The sequence below is a fragment of the Trachurus japonicus genome, chromosome 3, assembly GCF_045865225.1.
Source record: "Trachurus japonicus isolate A0001 chromosome 3, Traja_1.0".
NCBI lineage: Eukaryota > Metazoa > Chordata > Actinopteri > Carangiformes > Carangidae > Trachurus > Trachurus japonicus.
The window spans coordinates 1,493,809-1,509,361 of NC_140909.1; the positions used below are offsets into that span (position 1 = coordinate 1,493,809).

The window sequence follows — 15,553 nt, forward strand, 5'->3', positions numbered from 1 at the left end:
TAATTTCTAGGCTCCTACTGTGTTTGTGTGCAGATAAATGTTAAAATGTAGCAGTTTACCTCAGTCTGTATCTCATTTTGTCAGAAAGGTTTCGGAAGAATGTTTTTTCTAGACTCTTTTATGCAGTCCAGGCTTTTGAAAAGAGAGTAAACATATACAGGATATTGCTGCTGAATAAATCTTAAAAACTGACTTAGATGTGATGTGTATTTTTTGGGGGAAATATAGTTCCTGGAATAGTCTGTAGACTAAAAATCGAGAAAATCTGCAATATCGTAGAATCGCAATTTAAATCGAATCGTCATCCAAAAAATCATAGAAGAATCGGATCGGGAGAAAAGCGTATCGTCCCAGCCCTAATAATGATAATAATAATAGAAACGGTGTTGTTGTGTCCCTGTGTTCCAGACCTGGACGACATGTCGGACAAGGCGTCGTCGGAGCAGGGGGAGGAGGGGGAGGCGGGGGAGCAGGGCAGCACCAAGGCCTCGTCCCCCGGCTCCAGCTCCAGCATGCCGCTGCCCTCCATGCTGCTGGAGAGGAAGATGGAGACTCTGATCACCGAGTGGAACAAGAGCCCCGACATGCTGTTCACCATCCACCCCACCGACGGCTCCTTCCTGGTCTGGCACGTCAAGTATCTGGACGAGTTCAACCAGGGGATCTTCAGACAGGTGCAGGTGAGACAACAGCAGCAGCACGGAGGAGGAGGAAAACATGGAGCGTGTTTACAGTCTCAGCTCCGGTTGAGACAACGTCCTTGTCCCAGTTTACATTGTGTCCTCCTCAACACCAGGTGGAGATATGCGTTGTTTCAGCAGGTTAAAGGAATAATAGCTCAAAGTACATCTGGAAACCACGGACCCCCATTGGACAAAATTTTGAAGCGAATTGCCAGAAATATTTTTTCTGAGACTGAAGAACATTAATTTCTCAAAAAAATTAAAAATTAAAAAATTCTAAAAAAAAAAAAATGTAAAATTTCTCAAAAACAATTCTAGAAAAAAGGTGGTAAAATTTCTCAAAAAAAGTAAAAGAATTCTAGGAAAAAGTGGTAAAATTTCTCAAAAACAATTCTAGAAAGAAGTGGTAAAATTAAAAAAAGTAAAAAAAAAATTCTAGAAAAAAGTGGTAAAATTTCTCAAAAACAATTCTAGAAAAAAGTGGTAAAATTAAAAATAAAAAGTTTAAAAATTCTAGAAAAAATTTAAAAATTTCTCAAAAACAATTCTAGAAAAAAAGTGGTAAAATTAAAAAAAAAAAAAAAAAAGTTTAAAAATTCTAGAAAAAAAATTGTAAAATTTCTCAAAAACAATTCTAGAAAAAAGTGGTAAAATTAAAAAAAAAAAAAAGTTTAAAATTTTTTTTTAATTTCTCAAAAACAATTCTAGAAAAAAGTGGTAAAATTAAAGTGTTTCTGTGGCTTTTGTTATTTTCCCTTTCGTTCCTCTTGTGTATATAGTTTGTTTTTGCACACAAAAAGAAAAGAACAATATAAAGAATATGTTTTCCCCCTCCTCTCCTCCTCTTCCTCCCCCCAGGTCTCCTTCTCCTCCCGCATCCCGGTGGCGTTCCCGACCGGCGACGCCAACTCTCTGAGTAAAAACATCCTGATGTACGCCTGCACGCTGTCGGAGGCCGACGGCGCCGGGGCGGGGGAGCAGGCGGGAGGGGGAGGGGGAGGGGGAGGGGGGACGGTCCAGCGTGTTTCCCACTCGGCCTCGGCCTCGGTCAGCCTGGGGTCTCCCGCCCTGGCACCTCCCCCCGCCACCCGGCCCGGGATCAGCCCGGCCGTCATGATGGTGTCGAAGCACGTGGACGGATCTCTGAACCAGGTAAAAACACAACACACACTCCATTCCTCAAAGACCACGGACCCCCATTGGACAAAATGTTGAAGCAATCACCAGAAATATTTGTTGAGACTGAAGAACATTACTTTGTTTGTACATTCAAATTAGGGCCAGTGGCGTGAATTTGTGGAAATATTGTAGGGAAATGAATGTGATACAATTTCTCCAAAAACATTTATAAAAAGAAAAAAGTGGTAAAAAAAAAATTCTAGAAAAAAAGTGGTAAAATTTCTCAAAAAAAAAAAAAAGTTTCAAAATTCTAGAAAAAAATTTATGGAAATTGGGGGGGTAATTTAAACAAACTGTATCATATCATATTTATTTGTGAGTAGAACTTCATCAAGTTTTCATTCTTGTATATGAACAATCAATTATTTTACTGAACAACAAAAACATGAATGGTGAGTAAAATATTACTTACTATATTGGATTAAATCTGGTTGTTTTAGCCAAGATTAGGCTACAATATATTTTCCCCAACTATATTTAAGTTCCCTGTTAAGGGCCGACCTTCAATTTTGTAAATTTCGAATTTTTCCTGTTTATTCCCATAGAATCCCGTTAATTCCCATGGAAAGTTGCCCCCCCCCTGTTTTATGGGGGTTTTGTTATGTCTTAGCTCTTTATTTTATTGTATTTTTTTTCTCATTTTCTTTCTTTTGTATGTACAATAGTTACATACATTTCTGTTCTTTTTATACATGTTCGAAAATAAAATTAATTAATTCATTCATTCATTGGTCTCTGTGTGCAGTGGGCCGTGACCTTCGCCGAGCGCTCGGCCTTCTCCAACGTCCTCACCGTGTCTCATAAGTTCCGTTACTGCGGCCACCGCTTCCACCTGAACGACCAGGCGTGTCACACGGTGCTGCCGCTGCTGCTCACCTCCTCCCACCACAACGCCCTGCTCACCCCCCCCTCGGCCCCCGGCAGCCTGGAGGGGGAGCAGCCGCCCACCTTCCCCCTGCCCCGCGGACTCCCCAGGTACACACTCACACCACTGAACTCGTATAGTGTAGAGTAGAAACAGTATAAACTTTGTGTTTTTGCATGTAGCCACTCACCTCAGATAGCCGAACTCTGAAACATCCTGGAAAGACATTACTACCCCATCACAGAGAGGACAACGATTTAGGGGTCAAAAATGACCGGAATTCTCCTTTAATTGTGAAAACAAGTAATGTTGACATCCCTACATCTGTCACACAAACACAATCCTGACCAGAGCCTCTGTTTTTTTTTTTACAACTGGGTCAATAATGTTTAAATATAAAAACAGTAATATACAGCGTCATCATGCAAAAGTTTGTCCCCCCCCCCCCGGTTTAAAATGTGTGTTAATGTGTTTAACATTTCATCAAGAGGAAGATGAAAAGACATAAAGTTAAACATGACACATTCACTTTACATTTTAAACTACAGTTTATCTATTTATATTTATTTCCATCTTCTCCATGTTCAAACTGCCAGAAAAGGAAAAGGTCTGTCATTCATACGAAATAAAACAATCAATCAATCAATCAATGACAGTGTGTAAATAGTAAATATCTTGTCTGATACCTTGGTCCTTGTTTCCCTTTTTCTTTTCTTTTTTTTAATTAACCTTTTTTTATTGATTCCACATATTCAACATTTTACATATACAACTTTCCAACAGTATAAAATATTCCAGGGAGCAGAGACATAGATAGACATACATTCTCAGTGATCTCTACCATACACAGTGTCCTTACTGCACAAAGTCTGCTCTCAATGGAGACACAAAATTAACCCAGTTTTCCCCGTAATTTTTAAAAGTTTGTTTCCCTTTTTCACTCTGAAACTGTAGAAAACTAAAATAATACACTGATATTGATTAAAAATATTGATAAAAAAGAGTGTTTCATGTTTAACTTTATGATCAAACTCTTGTATGATGACTCTGTATCTGAAGAATTTAAAGGTAAATTAAAACAAGAAATAAACCACATATTGTGTGTAGAACAGCAGCCATGTTAGAAACCGTCCAGCTGGTGAAGAGTCTGTACATTACACGCTCCAATAACAACACACACACACACACACACACACACACACATCTTCCTCCTCATGAACACATCCATCGCCTGCGGTCTCTGTGTCTCTGTGTTTCTGACCACGTGTTATTTATTCTTTTTGCCGTCAGCAGGAAGCAGCTGCGTAACGCCGCCACCAGGACCTTCCACGACCCCAACGCCATCTACAGCGAGCTCATCCTGTGGCGCGTCGACCACATCGGCCCGCTGTCCTGCACCGGCGGCGTGTCGGAACTGGCTCGGATCAACTCCCTGCACACGTCGGCCTTCAGCAACGTGGCCTGGCTGCCCACGCTGATCCCCAGCTCCGTGCTCGGTGAACACACCTGCAGTTTTTTTAAAGTGCACGTAGAGTTGTATGCGTGTGTGTGTGTGTATTTATTTTATTTTATTTATTGGTTTATTTGGGTGGGACAATGCACATTAATAAACATATAAAAACATGTAAATGTGCCGGATTGTAGCAGCTACTGCTAGTTTCCATCCGGAGTCCCAAAACATAAAAACAGTACAGTGTCAGAACAACAACAACATAGTATTATAAAAAACGTAATGCAGACAACAACACACAACTTTAAGGAAATAAAACATTGACATTTTGACAACACTTCCATTGGTAGAGGGACCAAAAGAGATTCTGAGAGATAAAGTGCAAAGGTGCTGGGCCAAAGTGACAAGTGCTAAAGTGCAGGAGTGCATCATGGCTACCAAGTTGTATTGCACGGTGCCCTAAAGTGCACGTCGGTTTAAAGTGCCAGATTGTATTGCACTATGCCCGTACACACAGTTGCACAAGCAGGAGTGTGTAGATATTGCAAGAGATGTGATACATTATTGTGATTTATGTAAATACTACTAGAACCAAAAAAGACATACACTGAAATAACATTATGTACGACTGTTTATGGATGGATAAGATGGATGAGGATGCAACAATGCAAGACCAGGACAAGGTTTCTTGATGGAGTTGTGCTAGAATGGATTGGAACACAACGAAACCAAAATATAGTACAGTACAGTGTGTGTGTGGGTGTTTGTTTTTGAGTCTGCACACGCATGTGTCTGCCTGTCTGTGTCTGTGTCGTGTGCGAATAGCCATTTTACTCCATTTCCCCATAGACTTCCACTTTCATTTTTTTTATAATGGAAGTCTATGGGAGCCATTTCTTTAATCTGACACTACAGAAAAACTACAAACCCCAGGAAATCAATGTTGCTACTAGGGGTGTAACGGTATATGTATTCGTCCCGTGCCGTCACGGTACGGGGGTCACGGTTCGGTGCACACAGTCACACGACGAATACGTCTGAATGAATATAAAAAAAAAAAAAAAAGTCGAGTCCTCCAATCTAGGTGGCGGTAATGAGCCTCGAAGCTGCAACTGTCATAACAGACGAAGAAGAGAAGTGATGAGAGAGTGAAGTTAGAGGAGGAGAGCTGTCTGCTTCATTCATGTTACCGTGGCTTCTTAATGAAACACAACGGCGGCGGTGGCGGCTCGTGACTGGTCCACCGGACAAAGTCCGTCGGCAATGTTTCACGGATGCACGGTGCGTCGCTAGAAACGCATCAAACACGTAGCGCATGTTCACCCGCCTCCCCTCCCTCCCTCCCTCCCTCCCTCCCACATGTCAATCACTGGTGCGAGGAAACAGACAACTTCTGTGCAACAACTTATCCGAGTTGCTACTCATCAATGACATATCCAAGACTGGTCCAATCCACCCAAAACAAATTCAATTTGCATTCAGTTTTTTTGGAAGTAACCCCCTTTTTATGTGCTTATTTATTAATTAAATCAATGGTTTGGGTCAATAGAGGAGAAGTGGATAAGAAGATTCATGCAAAAAAAACTGGGAAAAAATGTAAAATATGCCTTTTTTATGGCTTCAAACACGTTGGACACTTTTGTTTTTCGTCCCATGGACAAAAAACTACAAACCCCAAGCAATCAATGTTGAGAACTGAGACGTAGAAGCAGCTGAATCATCTGAGTGTGTGTTAGTGAGACGAGACGACGCAGCAGTAAACGAGGGAACAGTCACAATGTGATGGGATCCAGCAGCAGCAGCAGCAGCAGTCCACTCTAACTCAGTTTATATGTCAGATTTACTAAAAAAAAACCCAATTTATTCCATTATGCACCAAATATGGTCATGTTCTCGTGAAAACAGCAGCAACATCTGGAATATTTCCAGTTCAGATCCAACGTAGATCTGGTTCCTATAGATCCTGATAGTGTTTTCAAGTTGTACGTTTTGTGCATCTGGTTCAGTTCATAATTTGGAATAAAACCTTTTTTTTAATAGTTTATTACATCGTGGACAATCCCAATTAATTAACTGTATCAATAACAGTAAAAAGGGCTTTAGCCAACATGGCTAATATCCTGCTGTAGTCTCCAGCCTGATGACAATAGGCACCCTAAAAAAACAAAACAATATATTACTGCACATTGATTAAAAAGAGAGTTAAAGGGATAGTTCAACATTTTGGCAAATTGGCCCATTGCCATAATCCCTATAGTCATAGCAGTAGGTTTGTTACCTTTAATTGTCGGTGCAAGCTGTTTTTAGAACGGCGGAGCAGAGCCGTGAGCTGCTCAGAGCTACGCTACGGAGGCTCATTATGGGATTTCTTGGTTTCCCTCATCAAACTCATCAAATACACAATCCAACAACTCCACAACGCTCTGGTGGACAAGTTGTGACCTGCACATTCACCACGCTATGAGATAATAAAACATAGTTACCAGACAGAGTTGTTTTAGAGGGAAATACAGAGACTGATGATGAAAAACTGTCCCTGAAGGCAACGTGCATCAGTGGTATTACATGAATTTCCATCTACAACAACTCTGTGTGGTAACGTTGTGTTATTATCTCATAGCGTGGTGAATGTGCAGCTCACAACTTGTCCACCAGAGCGTTGTGGAGTTGTTGGATTGTGTATTTGATGAGTTTGATGAGGGAAACCAAGAAATCCCATAATGAGCCTCCGTAGCGTAGCTCTGAGCAGCTCACGGCTCTGCTCCGCCGTTCTAAAAATATCTTGCACCGACAATTAAAGGTAACGAACCTACTGCTATGACTATAGGGATTATGGCAATGGGCAAAATTTGTCAAAATGTTTATCCTTCTATCTCTTTAAGGGTTTGCTTGTACAGGGTTTCTAATGGCTTCAGTGTTATTAAACTGTGTTGTGGACCAGATTGTGTTGAACTGTGTGTTGTGTGTTTCAGGAACGTACTGTAACAGTGCGTCGGCCTGCTTCGTGGCGTCAGATGGTAAAAACCTGCGTCTCTATCAGGCCGTGGTCGACGCCAGGAAACTGCTGGACGAGCTGTCGGACCCAGAAACCTCCGTAAGTACACACACACACACACACAGATATTACGTGCTGATATAGACCTGTGTTTGAAGGTCTCTGGTTTTTAATAACTTCCCTTTGAAGCTGCTTGTTGTGGAAAATGTGGTTCTGCCTGTGGAGAGTCAAAGAGAGGAAACATGATGCACCAGAACACAGAACTACACAGCCGATAGCAGCTCAGAGTAGAATAGAAGAGAATAGAAATACTTTATTAATCTCTTGGAGGGAAATTCAGATCGTGCAGCAGCTTACATAACCTAAAATAACATGATATAAATGATATAAGTATATAGATATACTGAACAGAGACTACAGTCCCTTCCTATACTCCACTCTGTGTCACTGGTTACTTCATTACTAGAAGTCAGATGAGCTTTTCCAGGCAATAAAACAACCAGGATGTAATATTTAACAGACGTCTACCCCATATACTGTATATATAACTATATATAGTTTTACCTATATGAATTTACAACCTAGATGAGTAGAGAATGAGGTTATACAGAGTTCATCCTGTCCTTCCTCTCACCCTCAGGTTTATTGTAGTCAGGACACAGTTGTCTCCTCTAATGGATTAAAGGTTTAAACTACAACCACTAGATGACTTCACTACTTATTACAAGGACAATAATACTAATGTCAGTGAATTTCCACCACACTGCTTTTTATTTTATTAACGGCACCAAACACAAAGCTGGACGCTGCAGCTCAGACCTGGTGCTCCTTCACCTTCACCTGCACCTCAGCAGCTCTCAGACTGAATCGAATTGAAATCTTCAATTTTGAACACGCATGAAACAAAACTTAAACAAAATCTCCATGATCAGAGAGAAAGGAGTATAAGAATAATATTAGAATAAAATAAAGTATTAAATAAAAAGTATATATTAAATAAAACAACATCTACATGTTCGAAAAGGAGTAGGAAGAAGTAAAAGAACTTATAAAACTCCTACCCCCACTCTCTGTTTCATTATAAACAAAATAAAGCAAAAATTAACAACGCAACAGTGTACAGTACTATAACAGTATATTACTAATGATAATAATAATAATCAAAATATCCCCAAAAATAACAATACATCAGTATGATAGTACAATAATTGATAATAATGATAAAATGTAATAAAATAATGTTCAAAGATCATTTGTTTTTAAATTGCTTGATGTTTGGACATTGTTTCAGCTCCATACTCAGTCTGTTCCACAGCTTTACACCATTATTTGATATCTACAAAATCTTTTCATTGTAGTTCAACATCTTTGGATTTTAAAATTTGCCGTTTCCCTCAACTTGTTGTACCCTCCCTCTCTGTCCTGAAACATTTTCTGCGAGTGGCTAGGGAATAAATTATTCCTACTGTAGCTTTGTAAAGAAGTTGTGCTGTTTGGAATTCCACAACATCATTCATCTTTATTCATTTAGACTTTAGAAATAACGGATTGGTGTGTTCAAGATACCCAACGTTATGAATTAACAATGTGTTTGAGACGTGTCCATGTTCCTCATGAAGCTGGTACTCCTCTCCTTGGTGTGTGTGTGTGTGTGTGTGTGTGTGTGTGTGTGTGTGTGTGTGTGTGTGTGTGTGTGTGTGTGTGTGTGTGTGTGTGTGTGTGTGTGTGGTGTGTGTGTGTGTGTGTGTGTGTGTGTGTGTGTGTGTGTGTGTGTGTGTGTGTGTGTGTGTGTGTGTGTGTGTGTGTGTGTAGAAACTGGTGGGTGAGGTGTTCAACATCGTGAGCCAGCAGTCCACCGCTCGGCCCGGCTGCATCATCGAGCTGGACGTCATCACCAACCAGGTCGGCAGCTGCTCTGTGTTTTTATTCTTTCTACACCACAGGGTTCCCACTTGTCCTGGAAAACCTGGAAAATGGTTGACCAATTTTCCAGTCATGGAAAACACATGGAAAATGAGAAAAAAAAGTCAAATGTCCTGGAAAAGCTTCAGTTGTCCTGGAAAATGATTTACCACATCAGCTACCAGAGCTCGGTTTGCCGTTTTCAGACTCACTAAGGATTTATTATCTACAAAAAAAGGGTTAGTGCCTAGTGAGAAAACTAGAGACTTTGACTTGATGAGTGTTTCAATGTTTGTGTTGTTCTATGATAAATTCATAGGAGTTTCTAAGCATGTAACTGTAAGAGGTTATTGCATAACGTAGAGCCACAGACTGTACATCTTTAAACCAACTTCTGGCGCTGGGAGAGGACGAAACATAGAAACAAAAATGTACAAAATTGTTTTTGTATTGTATTGTATTTTATTAGCACACAAAAGATATATAAAACAGTGTATTAAAAGTGGAACAACAACAACAAAAAGACATACAAGGTATACAGTAGATAAAGCAAATGTGCTGGAGAATCCAAAGGGCTTGTCAAGTGGTCCTCCTAAAGACAAACATTCAACATACATTTAATTTACAGAATGAAAAAACAACATAAAACAATTAAAAAGAGAGAAAATCAATGTTGTGTGAAAATTCAAGATAAACATTCAACATAAATTCAGATAAATAAAGAAAATAAGGTACAACTGTGGAAAAGAAGACTTCTCCAGAGCATGAACGGGACAGAGGATGTAGAATAATAACATGTCCGTGTGTGTCCGTGTCCGTGTGTGTGTGTGTGTGTGTGTGTGTGTGTGTGTGTGATCCAGTGTGGAGCCACCACCCAGCTGCTGCACGTCTTCCAGGAGGACTTCATCCTGGGATACAAACCTCAGAAGGAGCCAGAGGCCTTCACCCCGGTCTTCCCCTCTGGAGACGGTACAGACACACAACTAACACACTAACACACAAACCAACCACCAACACAAACACACATGTTCACTTCCTAAAAGCTGTTACACACCTGACAGGTACAGTAGAAGTCACCTGGTGTGAACACAGCAGTTGAACTCAGGTGCAGACCCAGACCCAGACCCAGCTGAGGACGGGGTCTCGGTCCGGCTCCAGAGTGACCAAACAGCATTCACCTTTTTGGAGTTAACAGGTTTTCATTGTGGGAAATGATTATTAGGGCAACGGGGCAATCGCACTGAGCTCGGGGCATTTTGATATATAATTTGTCAAGTAGCGAATCGAAATTTGGTATGGAAGAGGAATAAGAAGAAAAAAATCCACACAATCCACCTTTTTCCAAATGTCAAAAACGTAAGCTGGTTTTGCTCTTCCAGTGGAATTTTATGTTTACAAATCAAATCAAATCAAATTAAATGAACTTTATTTGTCCCACAAGGGAAATTTGGCAAGTGGCGTCGTAACACTTGCCCAAGACAAATTTCCCTTTCGAGACAAATAAAGTTACGTTTCCATGGTTTCGTTAGTCGCGGTAAATGCATGGATTTTTTTTTTTCAATGAAAATCTGTAAAACCATGGATCATCACAGCAGCTTTTAACAATGGATATCACACAAATGGACATCCGTGTTAAAAGCCAGCGTTAATAGAGCCATGCATTTACCGCAGCTATGACAACGACTGAAAACCAAAGACCAATGACTGAACGACCTCAGCGCACATGACTTTGTTTACGATGCAGAAAGTGTGAAAGTGAAGCACAGCGAACACAAAAAAACTAAACATTTTGAACTAACGGACTCATCTGATTTCCTTCCGTCCAGACTTCCAACCTGCTCCGTTCTCGGAGAAGTTCTTCCTGGTGGTGATAGAAAAGGATCTGAACAGGAACTCGGTGCTGCAGATGTGGCACCTGCACCTGCAGTCGGTCCAGGCCTGTGTCGGTGAGTCGCTCTGCTTCAGTCGAATCGTTTATCTACATGAGTTACAGGCCCAGCCAGTGGTGTAGTCTCATTTCTTTTAGTGGGTAAACTGCTTTTTAGATGGGTAAACTGTTCATACTTGTATCGCTGGTGGTTCTCAAACTTTTTTACATCAAGGACCCAAAACTGACACAAATTAGACCACAGACCCCCATTGGACAACATTTTGAAGCAAACACCAGAAACATTTCTAGAAAAAAGTGGTAAGATTAAAAAAAAAAAAAAAAAGCAAAAAGTTGTTTGTTTTTTATTGAGAAATGGTAAAATTTCTCAAAAGAATTCTAGAAAAAGCGAAAAAGTGGTAAGATTTTGCATTTTAGAAAATTTCTCTCTCAAAAAAAGGGGCAAACAATAATACAAAAAGGGGTAAAATTTCTTGAAAAAAAAAAAAGAAAAATTGAGAAGAAACTGGTAAAATTTCTCAAAAAAATCTAGGAAAAGTGGTCAAATTAAAAAATAAAAATAAAAAAATAAAATAAAAAAAAGTCAAACAATAATTTCAAAAGTGATAACATTTCTGAAAAAAAAAGTTATAAAATTCTAGGAAAAAGTGGTCAAATTTCAAGAAAAAGTTGTGGACCCCCTTGAACCTTGTCAACCCTCCCAATTTGAGAACCATTGACATTTACTTTAGTTAGCTAGTTTTGTTATACTGGCTATACGGAAGTATTTATGTATTTTCAGTGGGTATACCTGAGTATCACATAGACTACACCACTGGGCCCATCCCATAATAACCCCTGTCCCCCTGTATCTCCAGACGAGCCCGCTCCAGACTTCAGCGCCCAGAGCCAGCTGATGGTTCCCAACCAGCTGCTGAACGCCGACTCGTCCCCGGAGACCTCTCCCATCCGGCCGCTGCCTCGCTCCGCCTCCACGGCCAACCTGCAGTCGGCCAGCAAGCTGATCCTCAGCTCCAAGCTGGTGTACAGCAGGAAGCTCGAGCTGCCGCACGGCGTGGAGGTTACCCGGGCAACGCCCTCCGCAGGTCGGCTACACACACACACACACATCACACACTGCATCTCTACATTTACAGACACAAAGAGAGAAGGACACACAACAAACAACTTACTACAAAGTTTGACGAGACAAATTCCAGAGTCCATGACCAGCAGATAGACACCATCCTTTCGACTGTGTGTGCAGTAACAAGGGAGATACAGGCAGAGCTGGCGCACCGCTAATTAGCTTAGCTCAAACACTGGAAGTGTATGGGTAGTGTTAGCCTGCCTTCTGATTTTATTTTAGCTCTAAACTCTGTAAATATATCACTTTATCCACATTTCAAACATGTTTAGGTGAGAAAGTAGCCGTTTAGATCAGCAGTGTGTCGTTAATTTGTCTAAATACCAGCTGTTTACACTTTTGTTTGGACGAATTCGGCGCTACTCAAGCTAGCCGTTGTGACCAACGCACTTCTGGTTACTTTCACAAAATAAAACACCCGTTGCCCTTTACATACAGAAAACCATGAGGATAGAATTTGTGCTTTTACTTTGAAATAGGAAGCTAACCTACCCTCGATGTAGCTAGCTTGAACCAAAATAAAGCGTCTTTGCTTGAACCCTCCGTTTTGACCGATCTCGTCCCGTTAGCGGCATTTGACCGCTCAAGATGCCTTACCGGAGAGTTTTGTCAGCTCTGAGACCAAGATCGGCCCGCCGGTTTCCGTTTAGAGTTGCTGAAGAGTTTCTCTGATGACTTTAGGTGGAGGCAGGCTAACACTACCCATACACTTCCAGTGTTTGAGCTAAGTTAATTACAGGCAATACAGCTCTATCTGCCTTGTTACTGCACGCACAGTCGAAAGGATGGTGTCTATCTGCTGGTCATGGACTCGGGAGTGAGGCAAGACACGTAAAAAAAAAAAAAATGTTGGCGTATCCCTTTAAAAATAAATATATAAATAAATCAATAAAACAATGAGATAAAAAGTCAGTCTATGAATAAATGCAAGAACCAAACCAAGAACTCAGACCAGTGCAGGAGCAGCAGAACATGTTTACATTTATTTAACATATTAATAGACCGAATGTCCTTGTTGTTTACATTCTACTTCCAGGTAGAAAACCAGCACGCAATCTGAATGAGATCAATAGTAACGAATGAGAGTTTAGATAGGCTAGCCTATATATCATATTTTCACGCCCTATCACTGTTGAGACAAATCTGAAATGATTGAAGAAACATTACTATTTCTGTGTGTGTGTTTTGTGTTGCTATGTGTTGTATTTATTCAGTTTGGGGGAATCACAGTGTCTAGAAAGCATCAGTGGCTCAGCTGACAGGGACAGCTAACGGTAGCTAATCTAACGGTAGCTAAGCTAACGGCGGTAGCTAAGCTAACAGCAGGACGTCAGCTGTTAAAACCCTCCCGTTGTGGGACACGACATGAAACTACTCCAGTTAGCTCAGTCATGTTGGAACTCAGATATCCGCTGGAGAAAATATTTTTTCATGGAGCGTTTATTGAGTCACTGAGTTATTAAAGTTAAACAGGTAGCTAACCGTTAGCCCAGCTAATCTGTGATAACCATGACTAATTACAAAAATGTGCACACGTAAATAGTAATGTTTGTCCAATCATTGGTTTTATAAACTTTACAAACATCAGATTAGTCTAAACGGTGATATAGTGACATGAAAAATTATAGCGAAACTCTCGTCCGTCACTATTGTTAATTGTTCGAATGCTGGTTTTCTACCCGGAAGTAGTTGTAAACAACAAGGCGATTCGTCCTATAGACCCTTTCAGAGAGTATAAACAAAGACAGGTGTGGCTCATTAGAAAACGCTCTGCTACACTAAATGGAATGGAGCCTTAATTAGTATCCTTGGTAACACCTGTATTTGTTTATACTCTCTGAAAGGGTCTATATGTAATGATGTCTAACGTTGGCCCCGCCCCCTCCTCCTATCGGCCCCACCCCCAGGTCACCTCAGCTCCTCCTCCATCTACCCGGTGTGTTTGGCTCCGTACCTGATCGTCACCACCTGCTCCGACTCCCGCGTGCGGTTCTGGCGCTGCGCGGTGGAGGGGGACGAGGGCTACGGCGGCTACGGCGGCGAGGAGGAGCAGGACGGCCGGGCTTACCGCTGGGAGCCGTGGGTCCTGATGAACGAGGAGGAGGACGACAACAGCGCCGTGTGCGTGTCCGGCCGGCCCGTAGCCGTGTCCTGCTCCTACATCGGCAGGTTGGCCGTGGCCTTCAAGCAGCCGCGACCGGGAACGGGAACGGGAACGGGACAGGTGGGTCTACAGGTCTTCAGCTGCATGAATTTGAATTTGAATTTATATTTATTTAAGTGTCATGCACCAATTAAAGGGATAGTATCATTTTTTTAAAGTGGGGTTGTATGATCTACAAATAGCCCCTAAGTACTTTAATTGCAGCACTCCTCCCGTTAGCAACGCCAGCCCATAGCCCTGCCCAGAGATTTACAACATACATTGTTGTGAACAGACCCAAAGAAACGGCCTATTTTCACAGCCTAAAAGAGGTTTTACCTGAAAAAAAAATCCACAGTTCCATTGTTCACTATAATATAATTTTTTCCAGCCCCTCAAAGTGCAGGAAAAACACAGTTTTTATTTGGACCTAACCAACTGCTGATTGGCGGGCGCTAACCGTGGGCGGAGGGATACATACAACCTCTTTTAGGCCGCGAAAATAGGCCGTTTCTTTGGGTCCATTCACAACACTGTATGTTGTAAATCTCTGGGCAGGGCTATTATGGGCTGGCGTTGCTAACGGGAGGAGTGCAGAGAGTCTTCTACTGCAATTAAACTACTTAGGGGCTATTTGTAGATCATACAACCCCACTTTTAAAAAAATGCTACTATCCCTTTAAGGCGCCCAGCCTATAAGGGCTTAAAAGACACATTTCATATTTAGACAACAAACAAAATCATCAGAGCACAGACAAAACAAAAACCACATGGAATTCACATCAATAATTCACTTTTTCTTAGTGTCCAGACGTTACCAGGTATCACCATGAAACTTCCCAAGTTTATCACTCACCTCAAGACAGATATTTTTTGCATCACAAATTTTGTCAAATTTTATGTTTAAATATGTAAATGAGGCAATATCTAATGAAATAAGGGCTAATTTGCATATATTTCCAGAACCTGAATCTGAACAATGGATAAAGCTACTTTCAAAATTTTATTTTGTTGCCATATTAGAGTCAAAAGTTTTTCCAGAGGAGGATTTTGGATATCTCTTTTTATCACTCTGTAAATGAGAAAATACTGTCACCAGCACTAAAAAAAAATCAAATGTCTCCATGTTTTTAGTAATAAAATGTTGTATAAATGAGGCTGTGAATGATATATCAACAATCCCCTCTGTAAAAACCTTCAGAATATAGAAAGGGATCAAAGTGGAAGGTTTGGTGTCTGTAAGTGCTGCTGAAGTGGAGATTTCTAGCTCAGAGTCTGAGTCTGAAAAACTCTTTCTGAGAAAAAGGCCTTTAAAGACTTGG

At 41.0% G+C, this 15,553-nt stretch overlaps 1 protein-coding gene across 2 annotated transcripts in view; it reads left to right on the forward strand.

Annotated features, from left to right (window-relative positions):
* Positions 1-15,553, forward strand: part of dmxl2 (Dmx-like 2) — a 98,419-nt gene that overhangs the window by 22,527 nt on the left and 60,339 nt on the right. The window contains exons 10-19 of one of the 2 annotated variants that reach the window (XM_085804985.1): positions 409-680; positions 1,542-1,835; positions 2,608-2,837; positions 4,021-4,223; positions 7,150-7,271; positions 8,985-9,074; positions 9,935-10,043; positions 10,901-11,020; positions 11,820-12,047; positions 13,996-14,312. In XM_085804985.1, coding sequence (XP_085661111.1) covers positions 409-680; positions 1,542-1,835; positions 2,608-2,837; positions 4,021-4,223; positions 7,150-7,271; positions 8,985-9,074; positions 9,935-10,043; positions 10,901-11,020; positions 11,820-12,047; positions 13,996-14,312 — 1,985 coding nt within the window. Of the gene's footprint in view, positions 1-408; positions 681-1,541; positions 1,836-2,607; positions 2,838-4,017; positions 4,224-7,149; positions 7,272-8,984; positions 9,075-9,934; positions 10,044-10,900; positions 11,021-11,819; positions 12,048-13,995; positions 14,313-15,553 lie in introns of both variants that reach the window. The other variant, XM_085804977.1, reaches the window with a different exon arrangement.